This window comes from Larimichthys crocea, chromosome XVI (genome assembly GCF_000972845.2).
Source record: "Larimichthys crocea isolate SSNF chromosome XVI, L_crocea_2.0, whole genome shotgun sequence".
In the NCBI taxonomy this organism is placed as follows: Eukaryota; Metazoa; Chordata; class Actinopteri; family Sciaenidae; genus Larimichthys; species Larimichthys crocea.
The window spans coordinates 15,761,656-15,785,335 of record NC_040026.1 but is presented as its reverse complement, the minus strand read 5'-3'; the positions used below and the strand labels follow the sequence as shown (position 1 = coordinate 15,785,335).

General features: G+C 45.0%; 1 protein-coding gene across 4 annotated transcripts in view; it reads right to left on the bottom strand.

Annotated features, from left to right (window-relative positions):
* The window catches only part of LOC104925227 (C-terminal-binding protein 2), a 92,776-nt gene that overhangs the window by 15,923 nt on the left and 53,173 nt on the right, over nt 1-23,680 (bottom strand). For 3 of the 4 annotated variants that reach the window (XM_010738994.3, XM_019278763.2, XM_010739074.3), the window contains exon 3: nt 1,105-1,259. In XM_010738994.3, the coding sequence (XP_010737296.1) occupies nt 1,105-1,259 (155 nt within the window). Of the gene's footprint in view, nt 1-1,104; nt 1,260-9,508; nt 9,994-23,680 lie in introns of those variants that run through there. The other variant, XM_019278762.2, reaches the window with a different exon arrangement.

Sequence of the window (23,680 nt, the reverse complement as noted above, 5' to 3'; positions counted from 1 at the left end):
TCGTGCAGTGTACAATCTAATAGGCCAATGTTGACTCTGCGCCATGTGGGCCATCATCCAACTTTTAAAAGCCACATGTGACTATGAGAAACACCACGAATCATTGACCTTGGATGATGATGTTGGAGCGCAGGTGCTGCGTGCAGGATTTGGTCTCACTGAAGTGGTATTGTAACTCGATCTTGGATCAGTATTCGCCCGTGTGTTTCATCAGTCCCCTATCACCCGAGAAATAAGGGATTACTGTGTAGAAGACCTGACATAACCTCGGACCACTCTCATATTCCATCCTTGAAAAATCTTTCCCATGAGTTTCTGTATTTTTTGGTGTGGATGGAGGAGAGAGTAGCAGCTGGTGTCTGGCCTGACAACATCATACTGAAACTGAGTTATCAGCGCCGCATCTCCACATCTATGCCGCAGAAAGAAGAGATTGGACATTTTCAATCTACACCGCCCCTCTGGGTATCGAGACTGCAAGTTATTACTGTGAACTGCTGAATATGCTGGCGAGGTGAACATTACAATCATGTTTCTCCTGATAAGGCAGTGTTAAAACAAACAAAAAGCTATCCCCACCCCCACTTCTCCTCACCGCCCCAAGGTCTTTTGATTGAATTGATCTCTATGCAAATGCATCGTTTTTAATATGTCCCATTTTCATAAAAACAGCGAGAGGAAAGATGTAGCGGCTCTCACTCCGTCTGCAGATGGAGAGATAGCATTTCGGTGATACCCATCTCCATGGCCATATATTGTTTTGCAGCCACTGTGCTGCATAAAAAGCAATAAAGAGCCTCTACAAGCCAATGTAATTACACTGCATCCCCGCCATACAAGACTCTCTATTAGAACAATGGCACTGATATAGGCGTTGCACTCTGTGCCACAAAGTGACATTAAATTATAATGAAGCCAGTATATTTTAACTGGCAAGCGCATATGGAGCCAATAGAACGCGCTTCATGTATCAGCGCTGTGATAGGAAAAGAAAGAGGCAGGCATGAGTGAGCGACAGGCTCCATCTTTCCATCAACTTTCTGCTGCTCTGATGTAGAGCACTGTGAAAGTAAAGTGCAGCATGTGTGTGTGTCGGTTTTCTACCTTCTCGTGTATCTCCTGTGTGGACTGAGCATCACAGAAGGCAACAGTAGCCAAGTCTTTCAGGATGGGCATCTCCACGGTACAGTCGCGCCCATCGAGCAGCGCCACCAGGGGGCGGGGATGCATTGGCCCGTTCATGATTTGGGGCCGAATACCTGAAGACAGATGGAGAAAGAAATCAAGATTATTTTATGGTTTTCTCAGTTTGGGTTTGTAAATAGTCAGTTCCCCCTTAAATGCAAAAAGTTGTGTCTAACCATGCAGACAGTTTGGTTTCATTTCCTGAGATTCTGATATTTCTGTGATGCTAAAGGTTTAGAAAAGGAGAAGCACTGTAGTTTGAAATAAAGAAACGGGCCCTATGGAAACTGTTGTTTCAGCAAAAACACACTGCTCAAATATATTTCTTCTTTTCTTCTTCTTAAAAAAGAAAAAAGAAAATCACCAGAGAAATAAAAAATAATGAGAAACACAAACGGACAAAGATAAACAGGTTTTACTGGAAGAAACGCCCACTGTGTGCAAATGACTAGAGTGAAAATCAGTAAGTGACACACTCCTGCCAGCTAGAGTCAATTCATACCTTGAAAAATAAAACACTCAGGTGATAATAACCTCTGTGTGTGTGTGTGTGCATATGCAAGAACTTGTGTGTGCACACGTGCTGATTAGAATACAGCAAGAAGCAGGGCTTCTCTGAACTAGCAAGCAGTGCTCAATAAATCAATGCGCCTACTCAAGACTGGATTAGACCACAGTCTCACTTACAGGAATCCTCTCGATCTCCTGCCTCCCCAAACACTTACATCACGTACAGAAAAACTGGCGCATACACGGATACGTGAATGGAAGCGGATAAGAATATACTATACTGTCTGCAGGTGCACACACACATACACACGCACACACGCACTCCATCATAGCAAGAGGAATTCCCTTGTGTGTATGGATGACAACTGCGCACTAACACTCCCACAGTTTGGTTGTTCTCATTTTTCAGTTCAAGGGAGAGGATCCTACATTTGCTACGGTGTGAGTGGAAGCAGCAGCTGTGAAACAGAGGGAGAAAAAAAAAAAAGAGAGAGAGAAGAGAAAAACTGCGAGCTACACCTTTAGAAATGAGTTTCACTGCTGCCCTGCCTCAAAAGAGCAATGTATCATTGAAATGGAGTGTGTTAGAGAAAACGCTACGAGCCCTGAAACAAACCCGCAGCCAACTCACAACTGCGCTTCGGCGCACTTGACAAAGCGTGTGTCGCAACTCTGGTTTTCTCCGTCCGCTCGACTGTCTCTCCTTCCCTCTCGCGCCACTTTTCTCACTTTAAGTGAAGAGAGCCGAGAAGAGCCCGAGCTCCCCGGTGGGCCGACCTTCTCACACATCCCACTGAAGAAGACGTGACGCTCTGAGAAGACAGACAATTACGAGCTCTGCTTCATACAATGTTAACAAGTGAGGCGCATCAATATTCATGCTGTAGCGCTGCCAGCCAGCGGATGGATGGACCTGGGAAGGAAAAGCGACTGTTCCCCGCTGAGTACCAGTGCCCTAACACAGCAAAGCTCATGATCTTCACTCTCAGTGAGAAGCTATGAATTTGTTCAAGCTGACAAAACAGGCCAAAATAAATAAATAAATAAATAAAATCACTCCAGGAGAACTAAAAGAGCTGAATCCCCGACGGATCTCGCTGTGCAATTTCATGACATCACTCTTATCTAATGTTTTGCTGCTCTCCTCCTTTGCTCCTAAGATCAGCATCTGCATGCTTAAGTGTGACCTCACTCTATGGTACATGCGAGTACATGCGAGTGCAGGTGTGTACATCTGTGCGCTCTCAAAAAGTTATGCCGGAGATTACGATGACGTCAGACTGTGGAGGCGAGATAAGGAGCAAGATGGAGGAAGGGAAAGGAGAGAGGTGGGGGGTTGGTTGGTTGGAGGACGACTCATTAGGGACATGTTCTGTGGGATTACTGCAGCAGACGAGGCTGATTAGGGCAGATAAAGGTGAGATTAGGAGATTGGAGATTGAGAAAGTTGTGTGTGTGTGTGGCCAGTGAGGGGGAAAAGAAAAAGGTTGGTGGTGGTGGAGAGAGGGAAAAACAGTGCGACAGAGACGAGTGAAATTAAAATGTAAAATGAGCGTGCATAAAAAGAGACTAAACACTGCCTGTTAGCTCAAAGAGCTCCCAGGAGACGTATCAGAGAAGAAGAGGAGCAGGCTGAAAGGAGAGAGCACATAAACGACAGAAAGAAAGCAGTCCAGCAGAACGAGGGAGGGGGGTCGACACGGAGGTGTCATCTCCCCATGCCATCCGCCTATTGTCATGGTGATCACTTAACAGGCGTCGGCTGTCAGCTTTAATGCACTTTATTTTTGGCATCATTGGCACCTGCGCCGTGACTTCAGGTCGGAGGCACAAACGCCCGTACCCCCCCCAGCACTTTGTTTACTCTCCTGACTGACTGACTCACAGACAGACAGATCCCCACCCTTCCTCTCTCGTTATCTTCACCCACAGCCCCCCACCACCACCAATAACCACCATCACTGCTCCACGCCTATCTATCACACTCCCTGCTCAAGACAGGTGACATGACGGAGGGAAAGGTGAGCCGTGGCGACTTGCCTGTCTGTGCCACATCTGCAACTGACAGCACGGTGAATATTAATAGAGGCAGCCGGGTGGCGGAGTCCATTACACTAAACTGGCGGGAGAACTCCATAGCTTATTATCATTCGCTGATTAATCATTTGACAGAAAATTAAACCAGAAAACAAAAACACTAGTTTCGGCTTCACAAGTTATTATTAAAATTAGAAAATGGGCTTTTCTTCTGTTTTATATAATTGGCTGAAGATGTCACCTTGAGCTTGATTTATGGGCTTTTTCTACTATTTTCTGACATTTTATAGATTAGAACATGAATCCATTCATTTTAAAAACTAATATACTTATTAATCAATAATGGAAATAATCCTTAGCTCTAGCCGCACAGTAATTATCAGCTTGACGTGGGAGATTTTCCAAGTTTAAAGCTGCATTCATTTATTTTTGGCCACTAGGTGGCAGAAAAAAACATTTAAACATGCTGACAGACATCTATCGAGTAAAGTTGATGTGTTAACAAATAGTCACAAAGGGTAACATGCGCTTCTGTCCGTCTGATGAATGTCCAATATTCTGTTTAGTTTGATCTCTTTGGTCGCCGGAGATGAAATGTCTGGCGCTACATAATCTAATTTGACAGACTAGTTCATTGATGGCGGCACAACAAGCAACCTCTTTCAGGTTGATTCAGAAGGTATTGTAAAAATATTGATTAAGGCATTGCAGGCTTGCGATGTGCAATGGTCTTACAGAAAAGATTCAGAACACCTGTAGTCTTCTCCCCCGCTTTATTTAAGTTAGTTACGGGCTTATTACAGATTATAGACAGCAGCGGTGGGTGTGCGGTGAGCTGAGAGAAGCTGTTGGTGAGGCAGTAGGGGAGAGGAGAAGCTGGCTGGCAGCGTCAAAACCCTCAGGCAGAAGTTCGACAGGCTGAACTCCATGAATCATCCACTGGGTTTCTCTATGTCTCTCTGACCTTTCAGTCTCTTACTCTTTCAATCTCCCTCTCACTGACTCTTCTTGCTGTTACATTTCACCACTTCGTCTGCAGTGTTGCATTTTCCCACATCTCTCCCCGTACGATAGTATCTTTCTGACAGCTTCTCCTTTCTGCCGATGTCTAGCCCTGTATCTCTGTTCACCGTGTATCTGCTTCTCCTTCCTTTATCTGTATTCACGTAGATTTCTTCCCAACCCCTGCTATCATTCCTCAGCTGTCTTTTCATAATCACTACCCCTCCTTTCTGCGATACCTTCCACCTCAACCATCATTCCTTCTCCTTCTCTTCTATCATTTTCCTTCCTTCCCATATCGCTCGGTCTTTTTTAAGGAGTGTGTATTTGTGTCCTCCAGTGTGACAGATTGATTCTCACTCTGCTGATTTTGATGGAGGGGAGATGATATATTCAGGCAAGGGGGGGAAGCAGTGAGGTGACAGGCAACACTCACCCACTGTGGTTAACTGACAGCATGTACATCAGACCAGTCCTAACCAGAACCACTGGGTCTGCCAGCCGCACAATACCACCAACACCCAGTTCTCATACATTCATGACACCTGTTCTCTCTCTACTTGATGGTATGCCTGCAGATTGTACATCTAGAATAGTTAATATAATACTGTACTAGAATATCATATTTGTTTAAATGTGCTACATGTAGCAATTTAAAACATAATATTATAGCAAAAAACTGTAAACAAATGAAACTGTGGTGGTGTCGAGTGATTTCCTTTAAGCTTTTTGCAAAAACCCAACCATATAGTTTCAAACTGAGCTAAATGTGGTTGGAAAGTGAGATTGCTGGTTTCATGTAATTATTGTTTCAACAGCAATAACGGCACTGACTTTATGTTAGTGTGATTCAGGTCCAAAATCAACCAAATTCTGCCGTGATGTGAATTTCTGAAGCTGCAGATTGTAGGTAATATGAACGAAATGCTTAAAGAAACTCACTCCTGATCAAGGTTATCGTCTTACAAAGGTGCAAATCACTTCTCACTGCGATCTGACTTTGCATTTAATGATCATACGACTTTGTGCCGTAAAGCAATGAGCAGATTTCAGAAAATTATGATTTACTATCTTTTTGAATTTTACAAGTTGCATCCTCAAATCTTTGATCTCAGGTTGAGGTTTAACTACTTACACCAAAAAAATATCAATAAAGATTCTGTCCTGTATTGCACCGAAACAAACGTTCACTTCCACTGCGACAAACCAGTCCCCCAGCTCTCGTGTTTCGACAGCGCTGTAACAGCTCGTTCAGCGGTGACATAGAAATAAAACAGGGTGTTCAGCAGGTCTGCCATGTTCTCCACAGGCTCCTGTGCTGCTGCCTGGTCTACAGCAGCCGTTGGCTGTCTGAATGCACACACCCAGAGATTCAAACTGAGCCACGAATCGAGCCTATAGGTGGACATAGTTACATACAGTGCATCAAATGTCAGCAAATGTGCACATTGAGGGCAGGGGGCTGTGCAGTGTGTATGTGTGTGTATGTGTGTGTGTGTGTGTGTAGAGGGGGGGGTCACGGCAGAACCGCAGGAGGCAGAGTGCTCTTAATTTTACTCCTTCATTAATTAATCCCCCTCATTTCCTTTCCTCTGTGTTCTCGCTTCCTCTGCTTGTTGCTAAACTGTTGCCAGGCTGCAAATGTGAGTGTGTGTGTGTGTGTGTGTGTGTGTGTGTGTGTGTGTGTGTGTGTGTGTGTGTGTGTGTGTGATCATTTGGGACGAGTACATTTTCACTGAGGGATCTAGCTGCTGTCGTGGGTTTACCTGCCAAAGCAATAAATGTAACACACACACGCACGCACACACATACACAACCCCTGCTGGGTCTTCTCTGTGCAATGATATACTTTATTTTCTGCAATAATTAATTGCATGGATTATAAAAAATCCAGACAAATCGACCCTTCAACAAATCCCTATCACAGGCAACCACGGCTTAAAGTGTTTATTTAATCTGACCTATAATCCAAAAGCATCCAATTCACAGTGATAAGAGATAATTTACCACTGATTCATTAATAACTTAATTAATAAGTTAATAACACTTGTCAGAGCCACACATTACTGATCCTTCTGTATATGTTTCTTATTATTTATCTCCTAATAACAAGCAGAGAACGCCACCTCCTCACTCAACTGTTACAATGATATAAATGCGACCATGAGTCATACTGTCATAGTAGCCATGAACTTGTCATGGAATAAAAGTAGCAAATGTGGATTTCTAAGGAAATCTAGATATTGTGTTACTAAAATCCCTATAATAAAAAAAAAGGCGGTGTGCTCACTTGGCCGTCTGAAAACAGAACATTTTTCTCAATTAGAACGCACAACAGTCATCAAAAACGATAACTGGGTCACAATGAACATTATTTTGGAAATCTAGGTGAAAAGGCGGAGGCTTAAAACCACTCTACCATTTATGAGATCAGACTTTTTTTTTTTTTTTTTGCATAATCTCTCAGTCACCAGTGTTTTATTTCTCATCATTCCTGTAGACAAATACTTGTAGAACCTGAACTCGACGCCTGGGCTTGAAGCTGTGGTTACTGAGCCAGCAACACTTAGTCAGAGTCTGGCAGTAGGACGCAGCAGAGCAGCGGACCAGGAGATGAGGCCAGAGTTTCCATTATGTGGGGAAGGGAGCTGGGAGTTTCTTCCTACCGCTGGCCTCTGCTGCTGGTGTTATGTTGCCTCCGTGAGGGGAAGAGGGAGCAGGAGGGAACAGGGGAAACGCAGTTGCGTTGTGGTCAGAAAGGAAGCAAAATACGAAGCAGCAGAAGTCACTTTAGTGGTAATGGGAGACCAGACAAGCCCTCCACCATACTATCATCATCTGCTGCCACCGGTTACCTAGCAACCCCAAGCTGCTGTTTGCAGGTGGCTTCTTATTGACAACAAGGTGGGTGGGGGCTGCTGCTGTTGCTGACCGCCAGCAGTTACAGCCATTTACTGTGCCACCCTGAGCAGCACTGTGCTGAAACATGACCCATATCCCCTGGTTAACACGGGCGGCCACTCAAACAGAAGGAGGCTGTGTGCGGGTGGAGGAACATGCCTACGGAGGGGCGAGTGGGGTTATAATACGGATGTGTGGCCAGTGTGCGGTTTGGTTCTGATAGCTGATTCCAGGTCGACAAAATATCTGAACATGGGAACAAATCGAGTTTTTATAATCAAGGAAGGGGGGGTCTAGAAAACATTCGGATCGTAGGCTTCTCATCATAAACACTCACTGAATGAAAGCGCCGTTTGAAATAGAAAAAGTCGTTGGCAGTTGATTTTATCAGCTGTAGCTAATTAATGACAATTCTCCAAATAACTTGCCCCAAAGGCCAAACTAAAACTTGGCGGTTGTCTGGCTAATGTGCTCTCTGCAATTTAGCATCTGTGCTCAGCCAAAGATAATTTTCTAAAGAAAGGAAAAAAAAACCATTGACATCACTCTATGTTTGTGTGATTTTGCAGTAAAGCAAGTGGCGAGAGTTTGCTCTAGATAAAAGATCTGCTCCGACAAGCATCCTGTCGGTTTCGGTAGTTTTCAGTATTTGGAGCAAAGCGCCAGAGAAAAAGTAAAGATAGATCAACTTTAACAAATGGATCTGAAGAGAAGAAGCCATAGTATGTTCGTATTCAACCAAACGCTATCAAACCTCGCCCCCTGATCATGTGCAATGTGTGCAACTGTGACTGCAACAAGTGTTCTCGCTGATACACAAGTTGCAAAGGGAAAGTAAGAGTTGCATGAGCACTCGGACACAACAGGAATGCACTTCCATGGATGTGGCAAGAAATGAATAGGAACCCACACACAACCTTGGCCGACTGCCAGTAGCTTGACTGTGGAGTAATGGAGAAGCTTGGCATAATGCACAGATGTGCCGTTGGGTCAAACAACACTTTGTTTTCCTTGCTGGAGTTTCCTCCCTGTTCATATGGCACTCGGCCAGAGTCTGTACTTCTGGTTTACTGAGGCTGAATTACTCATTTACTACTTTCCTCCCTCATGCACACACACAACCTGCTATAAACACACACACACAAACCCTTCATCTGCCTGTGACAGCGCGAGGTCACTGCGTGAGTTGTAGTGGTTGAAGAGAGGGGGTGATGTGGGTGAAGAAGGGGGTGGGTATAAGCACCCTTTGTTGGCAGCCTCCTCCCCTGCCCTTCCCTCCCTTCACTTCCCCAAAAGTAAGCACACAAAGGCCACTTGTCCTGCGCTGCCAGTGCCCCACCCCTGTCACCACCCGGCTGCCCGCCACACCAATCCATCCCCTGCCAAGAAAATGAGCGCACGCCTGTTTTAAATGGTGCCCTCTGTGTGCATGGGGCGGGCCGGGCTCACACTCCACCACGGGACAAAAGCGGGGTGTCAACAGCATCCATGGCACAACCACGCCGGACCTCCCTTCCCCTTTCCCTCCCCTCTCTCCTTTTCCCGCTCTTTTATTCTCCGGCGTTGCCCCGAGCTACGAAGCGCACTCAAAGCCCAAGACCGCAGAGGACGCGAAAACACGGAGCCAAGCGCAGCAACGCAACGCAGGACGGGAGGACCTCGGAATGACAACACAGTTGGACTCCTCGCCCACCTCAGCGACTACACAACACACCCACACCCACACACACACACACACACACTCTCTCTTCCTTCTCCCCTCCTCTTACCCCCACCTCCTCCACACCATCCACCTACCTACCTCCCCTCCCACCTCCCACATGCCAGACTTTATTAGACATCCAGAAAAGAAAACAGGAAACATGCTGCTTGCCTGGAAAATGTTGTCTCCACATTCTTCGGCTTAAAAACTACGCATCGCAGCAAAAAACAGAAGATGGTTTGAGTCGAGTAGAAGAAGGGGGGAGGGAAAAAAAAAGCCAAAAAATACAAAAAAAAAAAAGGGAAGTGGAAGACCCTCTGCAATAATCCAAGGAGGGTACCCCCCTCCTCTTCTTCTTCTCCTCCTCCTCCTCCTCCTTCTTCACTCCTTCAAACCCCCCTCCCCCCTCCCCTGGAGTTGCTCCTCTTGGTCTGGCCCTGTTGACGAAGGGGAAGGGTTTTTTTTTTTTTTTTGCAGAGCTCTCCACTAAGCCCCCGGCTGCATCATCGTCAGTCCATGCCTTTGAGGTGGAGAGAGGAAGAGGAAAAAAAAAAAAAAAAAGAAGAAGAAGCACCATACAAACACACGCGCGGCGAGACGTGCAAGGATGGTGATCGGATGGGTAGCGGGTTGCAGGAGGCGGGTGTGGGGGGTGTGGGGAAGAGGAGGAGGGGGGAAGGAGGGGTGAGGGTGTCAGGGAGGAGGGGGGGACGCTTTTGTCCTTTTTTTTTTTTTTTTTTAATCTCCCAGGAAGAAAATGCTGCGGTCGGGGAGCGCGATGGCTGGAAACTCTCTCTCTCTCTCTGTGTGTGTGTGCCGCTTCCTCTGCTGTCAGCTGCGCAACATCTATTCACTGCGCGTCTCTCTCTGTCACCCCCTCTCACTATGTCTCTCTCTCTCTCTCTTTAGCTCTTTTTCTCCTGCCTTTGTCTTTAGTTGATAATAAACCAGGAGGGGCAGAAGAAAGAGAGAGAGAGACAGAGAGAGAGAGAGAGAGAGAAAAAAAGATCTTGCGGCAGAAAAAATAAAATTAAAATAAAAAATGGACAAAATTCTGTCTGAATCCAAAAAAAAGAAAAAGTGCCAGCTCAAACATACAGAGCTGTGCTCGCACAATTTACTCCCCCGGCTGCGTTCACTTATAGGATCCGCACACATAACACACTCGAGCACAATCCCTCCTCCCTTTTTTCCCTCCTCCTTCTTCTCCCCTTTTTTTTTTTATGTTTTATTTCTGATCTGGACTCCACAGTGTTTTAAGAACGCCTGCCCCCTTTTTTCCCCTCTCTCTCTCTCTCCTCTCTCTCGCTCACTCACTCTCTCACACACACTCTCTTTTGCTTTCATTTGCTCTCAGCTTCACCTCCCTCACCCTCTCGATTATTTGGTTTCCTCCTCTGCTTTTCCACTTTCATCTAGACCTCAACAACCCCCCCAAAAAAACACAAACACACACACACACACACACACACACAGAAAAACACAACCTCACCCCACCCTGGCATTTTGCGAGTTACCGGGAAGAGATTGGAATAGTGGCATACATACTCACACACACACACTACCCTCCCTTCACTCTGAATATGTAACACACACACACACACACACACACACACTTTAAACCAGAAGAACAATGCAACATTCAAGCCACTCCAGCAATAACATTACAGCTGTAGAGTTGGCTGTTTTTCACACCATCAGGGAAGTCATCAGAGCCGAGTGTGTTAAGTTCACAGTTTGGTCCCTGGAGGAAAGAGGAGGGAGGGGAGCGGACTGACAGATCGCTCTGCTGAATGACTGCGAGGACGAGCGGCTGAAAACACCCTGTTTAGAATAACAATGTAACTGGAGCCTCCCTGCAATTCTGCAGCGCGGCCAGAGCACGGCGACGCACGTATACATCAATACACACACACACGCACACACACCTCACCGGCTGCATGACAGGCGAGACCAAAAAGACAAAGAGGCCGGCACAGTCACACGCCAGAACCGATTATCACTGACAGTAAAGTGGAAAGGTGGAACGGGCCGAGCAGATTTGACTCAGGGGGGTGGGTGGATGTGTCCATCCCGGTGTGAAGCCAGTGTGTATTCACTTTGAGTGTGTTTTCATGTGTGTGTGTGTGTGTGTGTGTGTTAGGTGACTATCAGGACTGTTGCTTCTCAGTGGCGAGAGCCCAACGAGCAGAGACACGGCATGTCAGGCGAGCTGCCGTCTGTAGCAATGACACATCTGAGAGAGTGTGACCATCAAAGGCAGCAGCCCCCACTTCCTGCCAGCCGACCAGACACACACACACACACACACATATATATATATACACACACTCTTGATGGAGTGTGGGGATACGCCTGCCCCTCTGATCTTTCTCTCTTCAATAACATTAGAGGATGTGCAGGAGGAGGGAGACCCTGACTGACAGCAATATGTTAATATGGAACGTGGCAGATCACAGCTTCTCAGAAGCCATTCTGCGAGGTTTGGGGATATTTTAAGAAGAAGAAGAAGAAGAAGGCGGAGGAGGAGGAGGATGAGGAGGAGGGAGGGAGGGAGGGCGTATCAAAGAACACCAGAAATTTTGTGAATGGCCACTGATGACTGCAAACTCCAACGGGCCAAAAGGTCAAATAGTACTGAGCTCCAACATAAGCAGTTAAAGATTGTATCGGATACGCTGCTGCTCGTTTCACAGGTATTGTGGAGTTCCTCCAGGAAGAGTTTTTTTGTGTGTGTGATTTGAATAGTTTCTCCCCACTGAAGTTTATTTTTGCAAGAAATGGCAACTTAACTTACAGATGAGCAAATTAGGCAGTGATGTTCTAGTAGAATTTAAAAAAAAACAAGCGCAGGAATCATAAAGAAAATGAATAGCTGCTTGCACTTTTGTAACTTTTTTTAGTACCCAAATCTAGTGCAAACAGAAACCGCACAGCTTTTTGGAACGCCACATAAGAGTTGTGAGCGAGCTCTGTAAAGCAAATGAATACATAAGAGATGGATACACTTTTAAGATCGGAAAGGTGCAAACCGAAGGTCTCAGGAAACAGCTCATTTTTTGTGCCATATGAAAGCAAAATATTTCAGATATCGCAACGACTCGCTTGTGAGCTCTCCAGCAGGTGACTACCAAATTAAAGGTTGATGAGGCCAGAAGCCTCGATTGAAGAGGTAGCTGGACAGAGCTCGGATGGGTTTACGTGCAAGCCACAGGCCTGGTGAACAAACAGCTATATGCTCATGGCTCCATGAGTTGACGTGCATGTCGTTACATGTTTGGCATGGGGGGGGGTAAACACTAATGAGAACAGATTGGCACAGCAGGCCCACCCCAACACACACACACACACAAACACACACTTCCTCTTTCAGATGTAGAGCAGCCAGACTTTGGTCTAAACCAGTACTGAAGGCTACATCTGTTCACCCCTCAAGCCTGTGTTGCCATAAAGCGAAGCCACAACCACACCTTAGAGCAAACGCATATGTGCCGGCACACACCCAGCTGCTGCTACTACACAATCTGATGCACAAACTCGTGTGTGAATTCATGAAACAAACAAAGTACTTAAAGCTTATTATTCAGCTCTCAGTCTATTTATTGAAATCCTAAAAGTACAACTGCAAGGCAAGCGCTCTAGATTTTATCCAGGTCTTGTTATTTTTAACTTTTTTAACGTTTGGTATGTTTATTTCTGTTTTCTCATCCACTTTTCTTTCATTTTTTAAGTATGTTTATTTCTGTTTTCTCATCCACTTTTCTTTCATTTTTTAATTCATTTTTCATTATTTTCTTTGGTGCTTCGGTGCACCAAGAGTTAAAATATGCATTAAAAAAAATAACTAATCTTAAAAAATCTATAAAAGAAAAATGAAAAATGATGAGCCTTACCATTACTGCAGATCCATATTCATAGGCAAAAGAGCTGCAGTGCAATTTTCTTTGAATGCATTTTCCTTTTAAGCATTTTTGATTTCGAATTCAAAGAATTCAGAGCTCAGAGTCTACACTCCCATCTCTCTCCTTCTTTGTGACTTCTTATAGCCCTGACCTTTAGCACAGTGAAACATCAAGAGTAGCGGTCACGCTCTGGAAGACCAGACAAATGGCCCGAACGGCCTTACAGTCCCGTGTGGATTTACCGTTGAGAGGGAGCCCTCTTCTTTAACCAGCCTAATTATACTGTAAGCACCCTTTTCCTGTAAGCACTGGAACTTGGCTGCTGAGAGGATGCTGGATGTAGAAGGCCTGTTAAATCCCCCTAAAGCACTTAAAGGGATTTTAAGAAAAGCGAATGGAAGAGCGAGCCAACCTTCTGCTTGGAGACGAGGCTTTAGCTGACCAAGTTATGACTAGAGGTTCAGGGGTCCATTTCAGATGCTGGACTCGGGTTAGAAGGGGGTTCAACTCCAGTGCAGCTGTAACCTTAGAGAATAGCCCCCGCCAGCTTTTCTAGTAGTTTTATTTTTCTTAATTCGAGTTTTCTTTTCCTTTCTTAACTCTGTCTTGTGGTGTATGACTGGCTTGTATTACTGGTTTTGTAGTTTTAACTTGGTATCAAGCGTATGTTCTGTCTCATATGCTAATGTTATAGCACTTTGTAATTTAAAAAAGGGTCAGCTCACCCAAATTACAAAACATATTTTCACATTTACCTCTAGTGGTAGCTGAATATGCATAGTTTTTATTTGATCTGCTCAAGTTTTAAGATACTTGCTCCAGAAAAAGATGTGTTCACAGACCTTACTGTGAGCCGTTTTAATTGGAACTCATTTCTACCAAAGAAACAGTCCATATGAGCGCTGCTGACTGTGTGTTCTGTGGATAATGAGCATCACTGAAGAAAATCCATTCACCTCCATAGTGTCAGGGTGAAGGCAGAAGTTTCATAGACGAATATTTCCAAACCTGTAAAAATAAAAACACAGCACCGCTATGGACAACTAGATGTGAGAAAACATGGATTTTTGTGTAACGTGTTAACCAACTCTTTTCTAACTCGTATCTCGTAAGATCGTTTTCAAACTTCTGATTCAGCTTTGTTCAGATGAATCATAATTTGGTTCATTTGAGCAAATCAGAACAAAGACTCTTTGAAGGAAGTGGTCGACTCTTCGGTCCAGTCACATAGTTTTTGTCACCTATAAGTTTCTGAAGAGCCTCTGTGAAGCTCAAGAGTGGCCAAATAAAACTAAAACTTGAAAGTAGCCACCTGTGACAGCACCCACCTGTCAATCCAAACAGCCACACTCCAAATTATGCATACATATAAGTCTTAATATAATTTTAATGGGAGGGTTAGATAAAAATTGTTGTCATGAATGGAAAGATTAGCTATGGAGACCAAAACTGTTGTTTGTACCAGGCTGTAAACATGTTTATTTCTGCTGTGAAGTCGGTCATTGGAACATGGGGGCTTATGGAGATTGACTTGCTTTGGTAGCCAAAGGAACTGCAGTTTTTGGCACTTCTGCACTGGCTTAATTTCACAGGCACAGAGGTTGCTTCTTGGCTTTGACTCGATTACAAGGCATGCTCTGTAAGTTTCAGCTAAGCACATCCCAAAACAAGGTACGCGTACTGGAATGAGTGAAATCATGAAAGTTAAAGAAGGAATCAAGGTCTGATCTGGACTACGTTCAGCGAAGTAACCAACTCATCTACTGATTCTGACCAGAGCAACTAACTTGATGCCAAGATGCTAACTAGGCACTCCTTCCTCTCAGACAGTCAAACAAGTCTCTTTATTCATTCCACATTTCATGCACAGTGAATGAATAATGCAACATATCTTTATCTCAGCCAAAAGTCAGATTTGTTCGCTCAACAACTTAGTTTAAGAACTTAAACCTCTGAGGAAACGAGCTGATAATTCATCCAACTGAAAGTCACTAGCCCACCCCTCTGGCTGGCTCTGCACTTGTTCTCAGGTCGGAGTCGTTTGAGACCGTGGTGGAGAGGAGGACGCTGAATGAACCGTTATCCGTGGTAGACAATGAACAGCACCCTCTCCATCACACAGTGGTCAGAGAGCGGAGCGCCTTCTCCCACAGGCTGCTCCAGCTCCGCCGTAGAAGGGACAGATACAGGAAATCCTTCCTGCCACATGCCATCACATTACACAATAAAAGCTGAAATCACTGGTTATTACTTACAGTCTCCACATGCACTTTGCACACTACACTGCCCATTTGTACATTTAAATACTGCATACTTGTACATACTGGTTGAATTTGATATTTTACTTTATTTATTTGTATACTTGAATTTTACTACTTTTATTCTAATATGTCTCATCTTATATTTTATGTTTATACTACTTAATATGCTTAGGTTGTTTTCATTTATCTAGGTTGTTCTCTAGGTAGTCTCTGCTCTTAATACAAAGGCAACACAGATACACACTGATAACAGGTTTATCCTTTCGCTCCATACAAATATCCACAAGTCCTCTGAGATTTTCCTTGTCCTTTATACTCTGTGTCTCTCTGAGACTTCTGGGGATTTGGGGGCAAGATGGCTGATCTTCAATGGACTGGACATTCTTGGTGTGATGAGATGTGGAGAGAGGGAGGAAAAGAGAGCAGTAGTAATGTAGTTTTTGGTGACGTAAGTCTAATTTCCCCACGGTGAATATTTATTTAAGAGGCCCAGGTTTATCCACTGAGAGGCACCTGCCGTGGCAGCAGCAGCCAGGGTAAATAACCCCCCAGGCATGTACGCAGACACACATATATATATACTATATACACACATACACACAAGAACCCCCACCCCCTCAACAGCGGTCCAGATAACAACCCTGAGTCAACACTGCCTCTCTGCTTTTGTTTTCTCTGCCTCCCCTCGCCTCTCTTCCCCTCCCACGTTCCAATCCCTGCGGAACTGCAAGGACCGGGGCTGAAAAGATGTAGGGATGAGGGACAGAGAGATAGTGAAAGAGAAAGAGAGAGAGAGAGAGAGAAGGGCTAAATTACAGCATGGGAATGCAAATGAGTGTGTTTTATTTGGGGGGAGCCAAGGAGGGCAAGCAGGCTTTATTTTCCAGGCAGGAACAGCCCCCCTGTGGCCTCTGGATCAGTTGCAGCAACAGTGAAGGGAAGAAAAGCGAACATTCTCACTCTGCTTTTTTACTTGGGGAGGAATAAAGAAAAAGAAATATTACAAATACAAAACCCACAACTCTCAGAGGCTGCTGCAGTCATAAAATAAAATGATATTTTGCTACGCTTTCACACCACCACTGCCGCCGCCTCCTCCTCCCATCTCTCCTTCACTCACACACACACTCCTGCTCCACCTCCCGCTCTGCCCATAGCAGAGGCACACTAAAGTTCCTGAAATATGGGCACAAATCACAGCCTGACCAAACACCACACCACTGCCACCGCCCCCCCCCCCATGTCCAAAAACAAAGTGAGAAAGTGAGCGTGTGCAAGAGGGAAAAGAACGAAAAATGAGGAAGCGGCGTTGAGCCAGCTGCAGGTGGTCTCCAGATGTGGTGGCTCTGGGGACGGGCCACTTTGGCGCTGTTAGGGGCGACTCAGAGCTCCCCTCCTTTCCCCTCTTTTTCCCCCCCTTTCCATCGCTCCACCTCCTCTCTCAGTGACAGGAGCCATCTGGCCTGGCAGAGAGAGTGGAGACACAGCAGAGAGTCCCACCCTCCCAAAGTGTGGCCCCTACGTGCCACTCAGCAAAGTGCACGGGTAAATAAAATGCATGCGCACACATAAACGCACACTCCCACAACCCTAGCCCAAAACTGTCACATGGCTATTAACCCATAGAAGCCGCGGCCCAGCTGTGCTCCATTACAATAAATACGCCAAGGTCGCAGGGTCTTGTCAACCAGGAGTAAGCCCATCAGATACTATGAGGTGTCCACTTACAGCCTTTTAAAGCTCACTTTGCTGAAGAGTTACAGCCATTTTCATCATCCCTTCCCTCGCTTCATCTTCTACACCCTCTGGAAAAGAAACTCCCACCCACCTACTCACCTCCCTCAACCATGGCAGATGATATTTCACACTTCCTCTGGCAGATCAGACCCCCCCACCACCCCAACACCCTCAAAAAAAAAAAGAAACCCACTGTAACCGGAGTTTGCATTTTGGTCACACGATATTGACACCTGAAACACCTAACACCTCCGAGCTACGTCGACTCTGCCCCACTTCCTGTATGCCGTCAGCCGGTGCATTTCACTTAAGCTAAAGCGCAATTACCTTACGAGAAACAGGATGTTCTCAAATAAGCGTACGCGGGAGCCTCGCAAACCCTTTCCAAATAATTTGACTTGTTTTATTCATAGGAAAATAAAATAGCTTTTCCCCTCTCCGATTGTCAGTCATTACGATTCTGTTAAGAATACCTTTGGAAAAGGTTAGCCAGTTAAACCGTTGGCTGCTTCCTGCAGGCACATTTGGTCTTTGTACGGCCTGGGAATACTCTTAAAAGGATTCCTGAGTAATTGTCTATGCTGCAGTAGAAATTGGGAATGGAGGAAAATGGACTGTAATGAGTGAAAGGGTACAGGGTAGTAGCAACATAATGGCTAAGGAGAGCGATGCAGGGTTAATGCTGCACTGTTCTCTCGGATATTATTGAGTGAATAAAAACCCCCCTCGTCCTATTAGCACATGCAGCATATGAAACAGCGGAGGACGGGCTTGTCCCTTGACTAGTTTTTATTTATTTTAAATATTTAGCATCTGCTCTCTGGCATAATAGAGGCTCTTTTACATCTTTGTCCTTCAGGGAAACCGTATTCAGCTTGCTCATTAGACAAATATAGACACTAATGCCAGCAAATGGTGAACACCGAATTATTGTGATGTGACTAAAACGTCCCAAAGATGTAAAAACAACACATTGTTCTGAAGCTTGAAGGATTTTTTATTCCCCCCTTCATCCTCGCTGCCCGTTTTCTATGTTCTCACATGGGAGATGTTCTGAGAGTCCCCGTCGTGTTTGCTGGCTGCTGAGCTGAGTGAATGGCAACCGGTAGCATTGATTTGCAGCGCGGGCCGCAGATCAAACCACAGGACAAAAGACGAGGCAAGAGGACAATGGAGGCGCACAGTGGGCCGCATGGGAAACGAATGACAACCGGTCGATACGGGAGGACCACAACCGACCACAGTCGCGCTCGTTTCAGGAAGGAACAGGCCTTAACGCGTGCTGAGCGGAGAAATGTTCAGCCAATCAGGCTCGGCCACACAACGAGGGAGCCCACGGTGGTGCTGAGAAGAGCCAGAGTCCATCCAGGAGAAAAAATATCTACAGGAACACAGATTACCATTCTAGCATTTTTATTCCTATTCTTTTCATCTCCTCTCTTCCTCAACCTTTTTCTTCAACCACTCCCCCCAAACCCCTTTCTCGCCCGGCCACAGACCATGAAGAAAATAAATATGTGCACGAGGTAAAGCAATCGGTTAACCTTTGAAATACCCTGGCAATGAGATCTGCCGCTCTTTACTCTTTTCAGCTGCAAAAAAAAAAAGGAAGAAGAGAAGAGAAAAAAAAAAAAACACAAGGTTGGCCACCACTTCAGAGGGGATATTCAATATCCATGAGCTTTTTCATTTCACACTGATGAATAATTCAGGGTGACCTGCCCACCACTGAGTGAGAGAGAAAGAGGGGGAGGGACACACAAAAAAAAAAAGAGGAGAAGGACTGGGGAGGTGTGCAGAGGTAGTTGTCTGTTTTAGTGGATGCAGCTGTTTGCCGTTCGACATGCACAAAACCAATCTTCTCCACAGCTGCCGTGGTAAGAGGAATAATATACGGCAGAACTGGCGACAGATAATTGGGGAGATTATATCAAAGCGCTGCCATTCTTACATCGCGAGCGGCGAACACACATCGTTGCTATCCTGTAAACAAAACAGCCACGGGATAAGGAGACTAGCCGAATAAACATGACAATGTGATCTCCCAAAATAGCAGGAAGATTCTCCCCACCAATCATAACATCACACGATGAGCACACACACACACACTGAGGCACATAAACACACACTGAGGCACATAAACACACACATACTCGCATCCTTCATCTCCCCATTAGTGCTTAGCAGTGACCTTTAGGCCTCTGTGGAAGAGCATGCTGGAGTTAGTGGGGCAGCTAAATTCCAACCAGCTGACCTCCAGTCGTCACAAATTGAAATATTTTTCTAAGAGAAATGTGAAAGACGTAGCTGCTTCCTTCAGTTTGAACTCACAACTATTTTTCTGCCCACTTCAGACGTAATTTAAAGACCCATTTAATCTTTAAACAAGCACGAGGAACACAAAAAAACTAAAACTGTGTTATAGATTTTAAAAAATGTTTCAGACCACCATGTGTCAGAGCCTGAATCCAGTTCATGTATGTTCAAAAATGCAGAAAGACTTTATTGACCATCATGAACCAATGGAAATGTGTCCCTGACATGACTCATAAATTAGTTAAAAAAACACACACACACACACACACACACACACACACACACACACACACACACACACACAGTGTTGCAAACTCATAATACTTTTCAAAGACCCATGTCACTATTAATTAACATCTAACAGTAGCAGCAGCAGCAGCACACTGGACTGTAGAAAGACTTAAGGCCCACTTTCGGACCACGGATGGAACTTCTGACCCTGTGCAGAGGTCAGCTGCTACTATCGCGCATACACACACACACACACACACACAAGCACACACTCAAGCTGTCACAAGCAGGGGGAGACCAGCTGTTCCTCATTCGCTCGAAGGCTCCGTTCCCTCCATGGGTTGGCTGGCTTCGCAGAAACCATTAATCCCTCTGTGAACGCAACCGATGGTTTGGAAAGATCAACCATGAGAAAGCAGCGAGGGAGGGGAGAGAGGGTTGGCGAGGCAAGAGGGGATGGGGGGGCTCGACAACACTTTTTTCTTTCACTTGTTTTTTGTTTTCGGAGAAAGAAAGAAAGAAAAAGAAAAAACTACTGCAGTGGAAAAATAGATTTTTCCTGGCCATATTTCCCAGAGGACACAAACAATACAGAGGCAGAGTGGAGATGGAGCAGCAGATAGTTCATGTAACATTTACCAGGTTCTCGGGAAACTGGAGACACATGACAGAAGGACTGCGCGCAGATAAGCGTTTAAGAATCTAGAGGTGGCCTTTTACAGCACAAGTCATCATTCTGGGCTTATAGAGAACATTTCTCAGTTTTGGATTTGCACTCGGGCACGTTAAGTTTGAAAAAACAAACCGACAAAGAAGTTAAAGAGCTCAGCTTCAACTTTTAATCTGAAGCCGTGCACAGTGTACAAGTCATAGCCCTGTTATGCACAGTCTCTAAATTTCAGGACAGTGAAGCAGTCTGTAAACTCGCAGTCGTGGCAAACAAAAGTTTTCGTTAAGTGTGTTTGACAGACCAAGACCATCACATGATCTCGTTCCAACTGTTCATTAATTTATCTCGTTGATGACGAAGCTGAAAGCAAACAGAAAGCAAGTGTCTGCTGATAGCTGTGGGTAAAAAATAATTTAAAAAAGCCTTCAGATGACTAAATTGAGACCAGAATACGCACATTTTTCTTATCTGATATAGTTTCTGTACCCTAAATAATGTACATGAAGGGTTACACTTCCTACACCATGCATCTGGTGGGTGGAAACACTTTTTTTCAAATTAAAGCAGACAGTCAGCACTTTGACCTCACTGTTTCACTTCGAATTTAATGTCCTGGAGGCTGACCCAACACAACAACCTACATCAATGTTACTCTGAAACTGTATTATAATTGTTTAAACAAGCATTGTTTGCATAGTTACAGCGTGGCGCTGTATGATATTAACCCAAGAGCAGTGTTAGACTGATTATTATTAAAACAGCCACATTCCCTGTAATAACCCCTGACCGATGCCATGTGAGCTGAAACCTCTTGTCTGTCTCCACTCATTCATATCAGAAGGATTAGTGAGGATGACACAGACACCCGCTGACACGTGATGCCTGTATAGTAGCTTCTACACACACACACGCACGCACGCATACACCTATGTTAGCGCTCATACGTGCACAAATAAACACAGATGGCCAGTAGGATTTCCCAACTCTAATTCTCAGTCTATTCCTAGACAGGTAACGTAAGACATCAGCCCTGCACAATAAGAGCCCCTGAGTTATTACCACATCGACGACAACAAGTAAGGAGGAGGAGGGGGTCAGTATACGGTGCAGTCAGGGTGTATCAGGGCAGTGATACATTTTTGTTGTCACTGGAGCTGAAATAAAACAATAACTATGAGACACAATGTATGAACTGTAGCCCTTATTGTATAAAGCCACCGAATCTTATGGTGACTTTATACCATGTATTACTATGTGTTATGATGTCTGAAATCCATAATTCACTGACTCCTCTTGCTTCTTTTAAGGATTTGTTTTACCTTTACTTCTCCGTCTTCCACAGGTGAAACACAATCAGTCGGACTGAGGTCAGATATTGGACTCTTCCGCCATAAAAAAATGTATGATTAGGATCATTGTCCTGTTGTCAGCTGCACCGATCTAAAATTAGGCATGGGCATTTTAATCCATTTCCATATTTGTATACTAACATTGAATTATTATTGAGTACCAGCAAGAAAAAGTAAGAATACTTAGGTTACCTTTCTGTGCTGCACAGACTGTAGAGACATAGCTTGCACCGCACATTCACTTTGTTTATTTATGTCGAAATACTTACTTTTATGCCTATAACATTAGATCAAGTGTTGCGTGACTGAAAATGTTCCGATCTATCATTTTTTACAACATACAGTGAACGAATACTGACATCTAAATTTTACTCGTGCCTAATAAAATTGGAGGAACACGCATAAAACTGCTTACATATACCCTTCACCCAATACGTCAAGTTGTCAACGCCCTCAAACAGCTTTGAGGTGAAAGTCTGTTTAATTTCAAAGTCAGTGTGCTGAAGTAACTACATCACTGTCCCATATATGCACGCTAAGTAGTGCTAGTCAAAGGAAGAGAGAGACAGATAGAGGAAACTTAAGGTCTTGTCCCCGTGTCCTGCTGTCACATCCAGCCGGTCTTAGATGAAGACAAACACTTCCTGCTGCTGAGAGAGGGACATCTGTGGTCTGTACATATGTGTGGCCGGATAGTGGAGGGAGGTGGGGGTGGGGGGGCTTTGTGCATTGTGTGTCATCCACAGACGCACACACATGTCCATATATCACAAGACACTTACGTTACTTTGGAGTTATGCGTTTGAGGCAACATAAGCACTAAATCAAAAAGGACCCGCCGTACAATACAAAAGCAAGAGTGGCAGCACAGGAAGACAGACGCTACCTGGTCTCGGAAAGGCACGCACAGAAATATGGGTGTGTCTAGAAACAAAAGTTTAAAGGCCACACTGGGAATGTTTTCTTCCTGACGAGCCAGTGGAAAAGAGGCAAGAGTGCACACTGAAATCAATGTCAGACACCTGAACAAAGCAGTTTAGCCAAGGACAGCTGAGAGCACATTAGGCATGCATCCTCGTGGATGTCCTTCCAAATACAGGCAGGGAAATTAAAATCCCATTCAGGGCCCCCCGTGGGAGCCATGCACTGGAAGGTTACATAACTGTCAACTGCAACAGTGATGGCTTCCTGTCAGAAAGAGAAGAAGAAAAAAAGGGATCTGCCATGTTTTGACTAACCTCCCAGGAAGGAGAGGATACAACCTGGGCACAGAGGAACCAAGAAAACAGACTTATACAGGTGAACACGTCAACTGACATATCCCATATGGCTACAAGAGGCTGTTGCCAAGCTCCGGTCTCTCTCTCTCTGTGTCTCTATCTCCTTCCTGTAAGCTACAAGCCCTGCCCTCGCACTGCCTCCTAATTCTCAAGCCCGGAAAAGTACAGCTGAAGATGTTCTGCGGATTATCTCCACAAAGAAACCACGTGCTGACATTTGTGGACAACATGCAAGTGTCCATGTTAGTTAATCTACTGAGCGTGCACACACAATACAAGGCAACTAGCCAATCACATCTCTAGCTAGGTGGGTTGGCTACTCTTGCTTCACGTGACATTGAAGTTCGGTTTACCCACCTGTGCCGCTCTGTGGGATGCCACTGACAGACAACTCCATGGCCAATGCGAGTGCTGCAAGGCGCTCTCCCTACTTTGGGTGGAAGGGAACTGTTGGTAACTAAGCTCGACTCAACCGTTTAATGCCATTATTAACACTACTTACGGCTTTAGCCAACCAAGACAGCGCCCAGCGAAGAGGAGTATACAGGGAGGGCCCTCCCACCTGCAACTTTTAGATGAATATTTCAAGGAACCAGT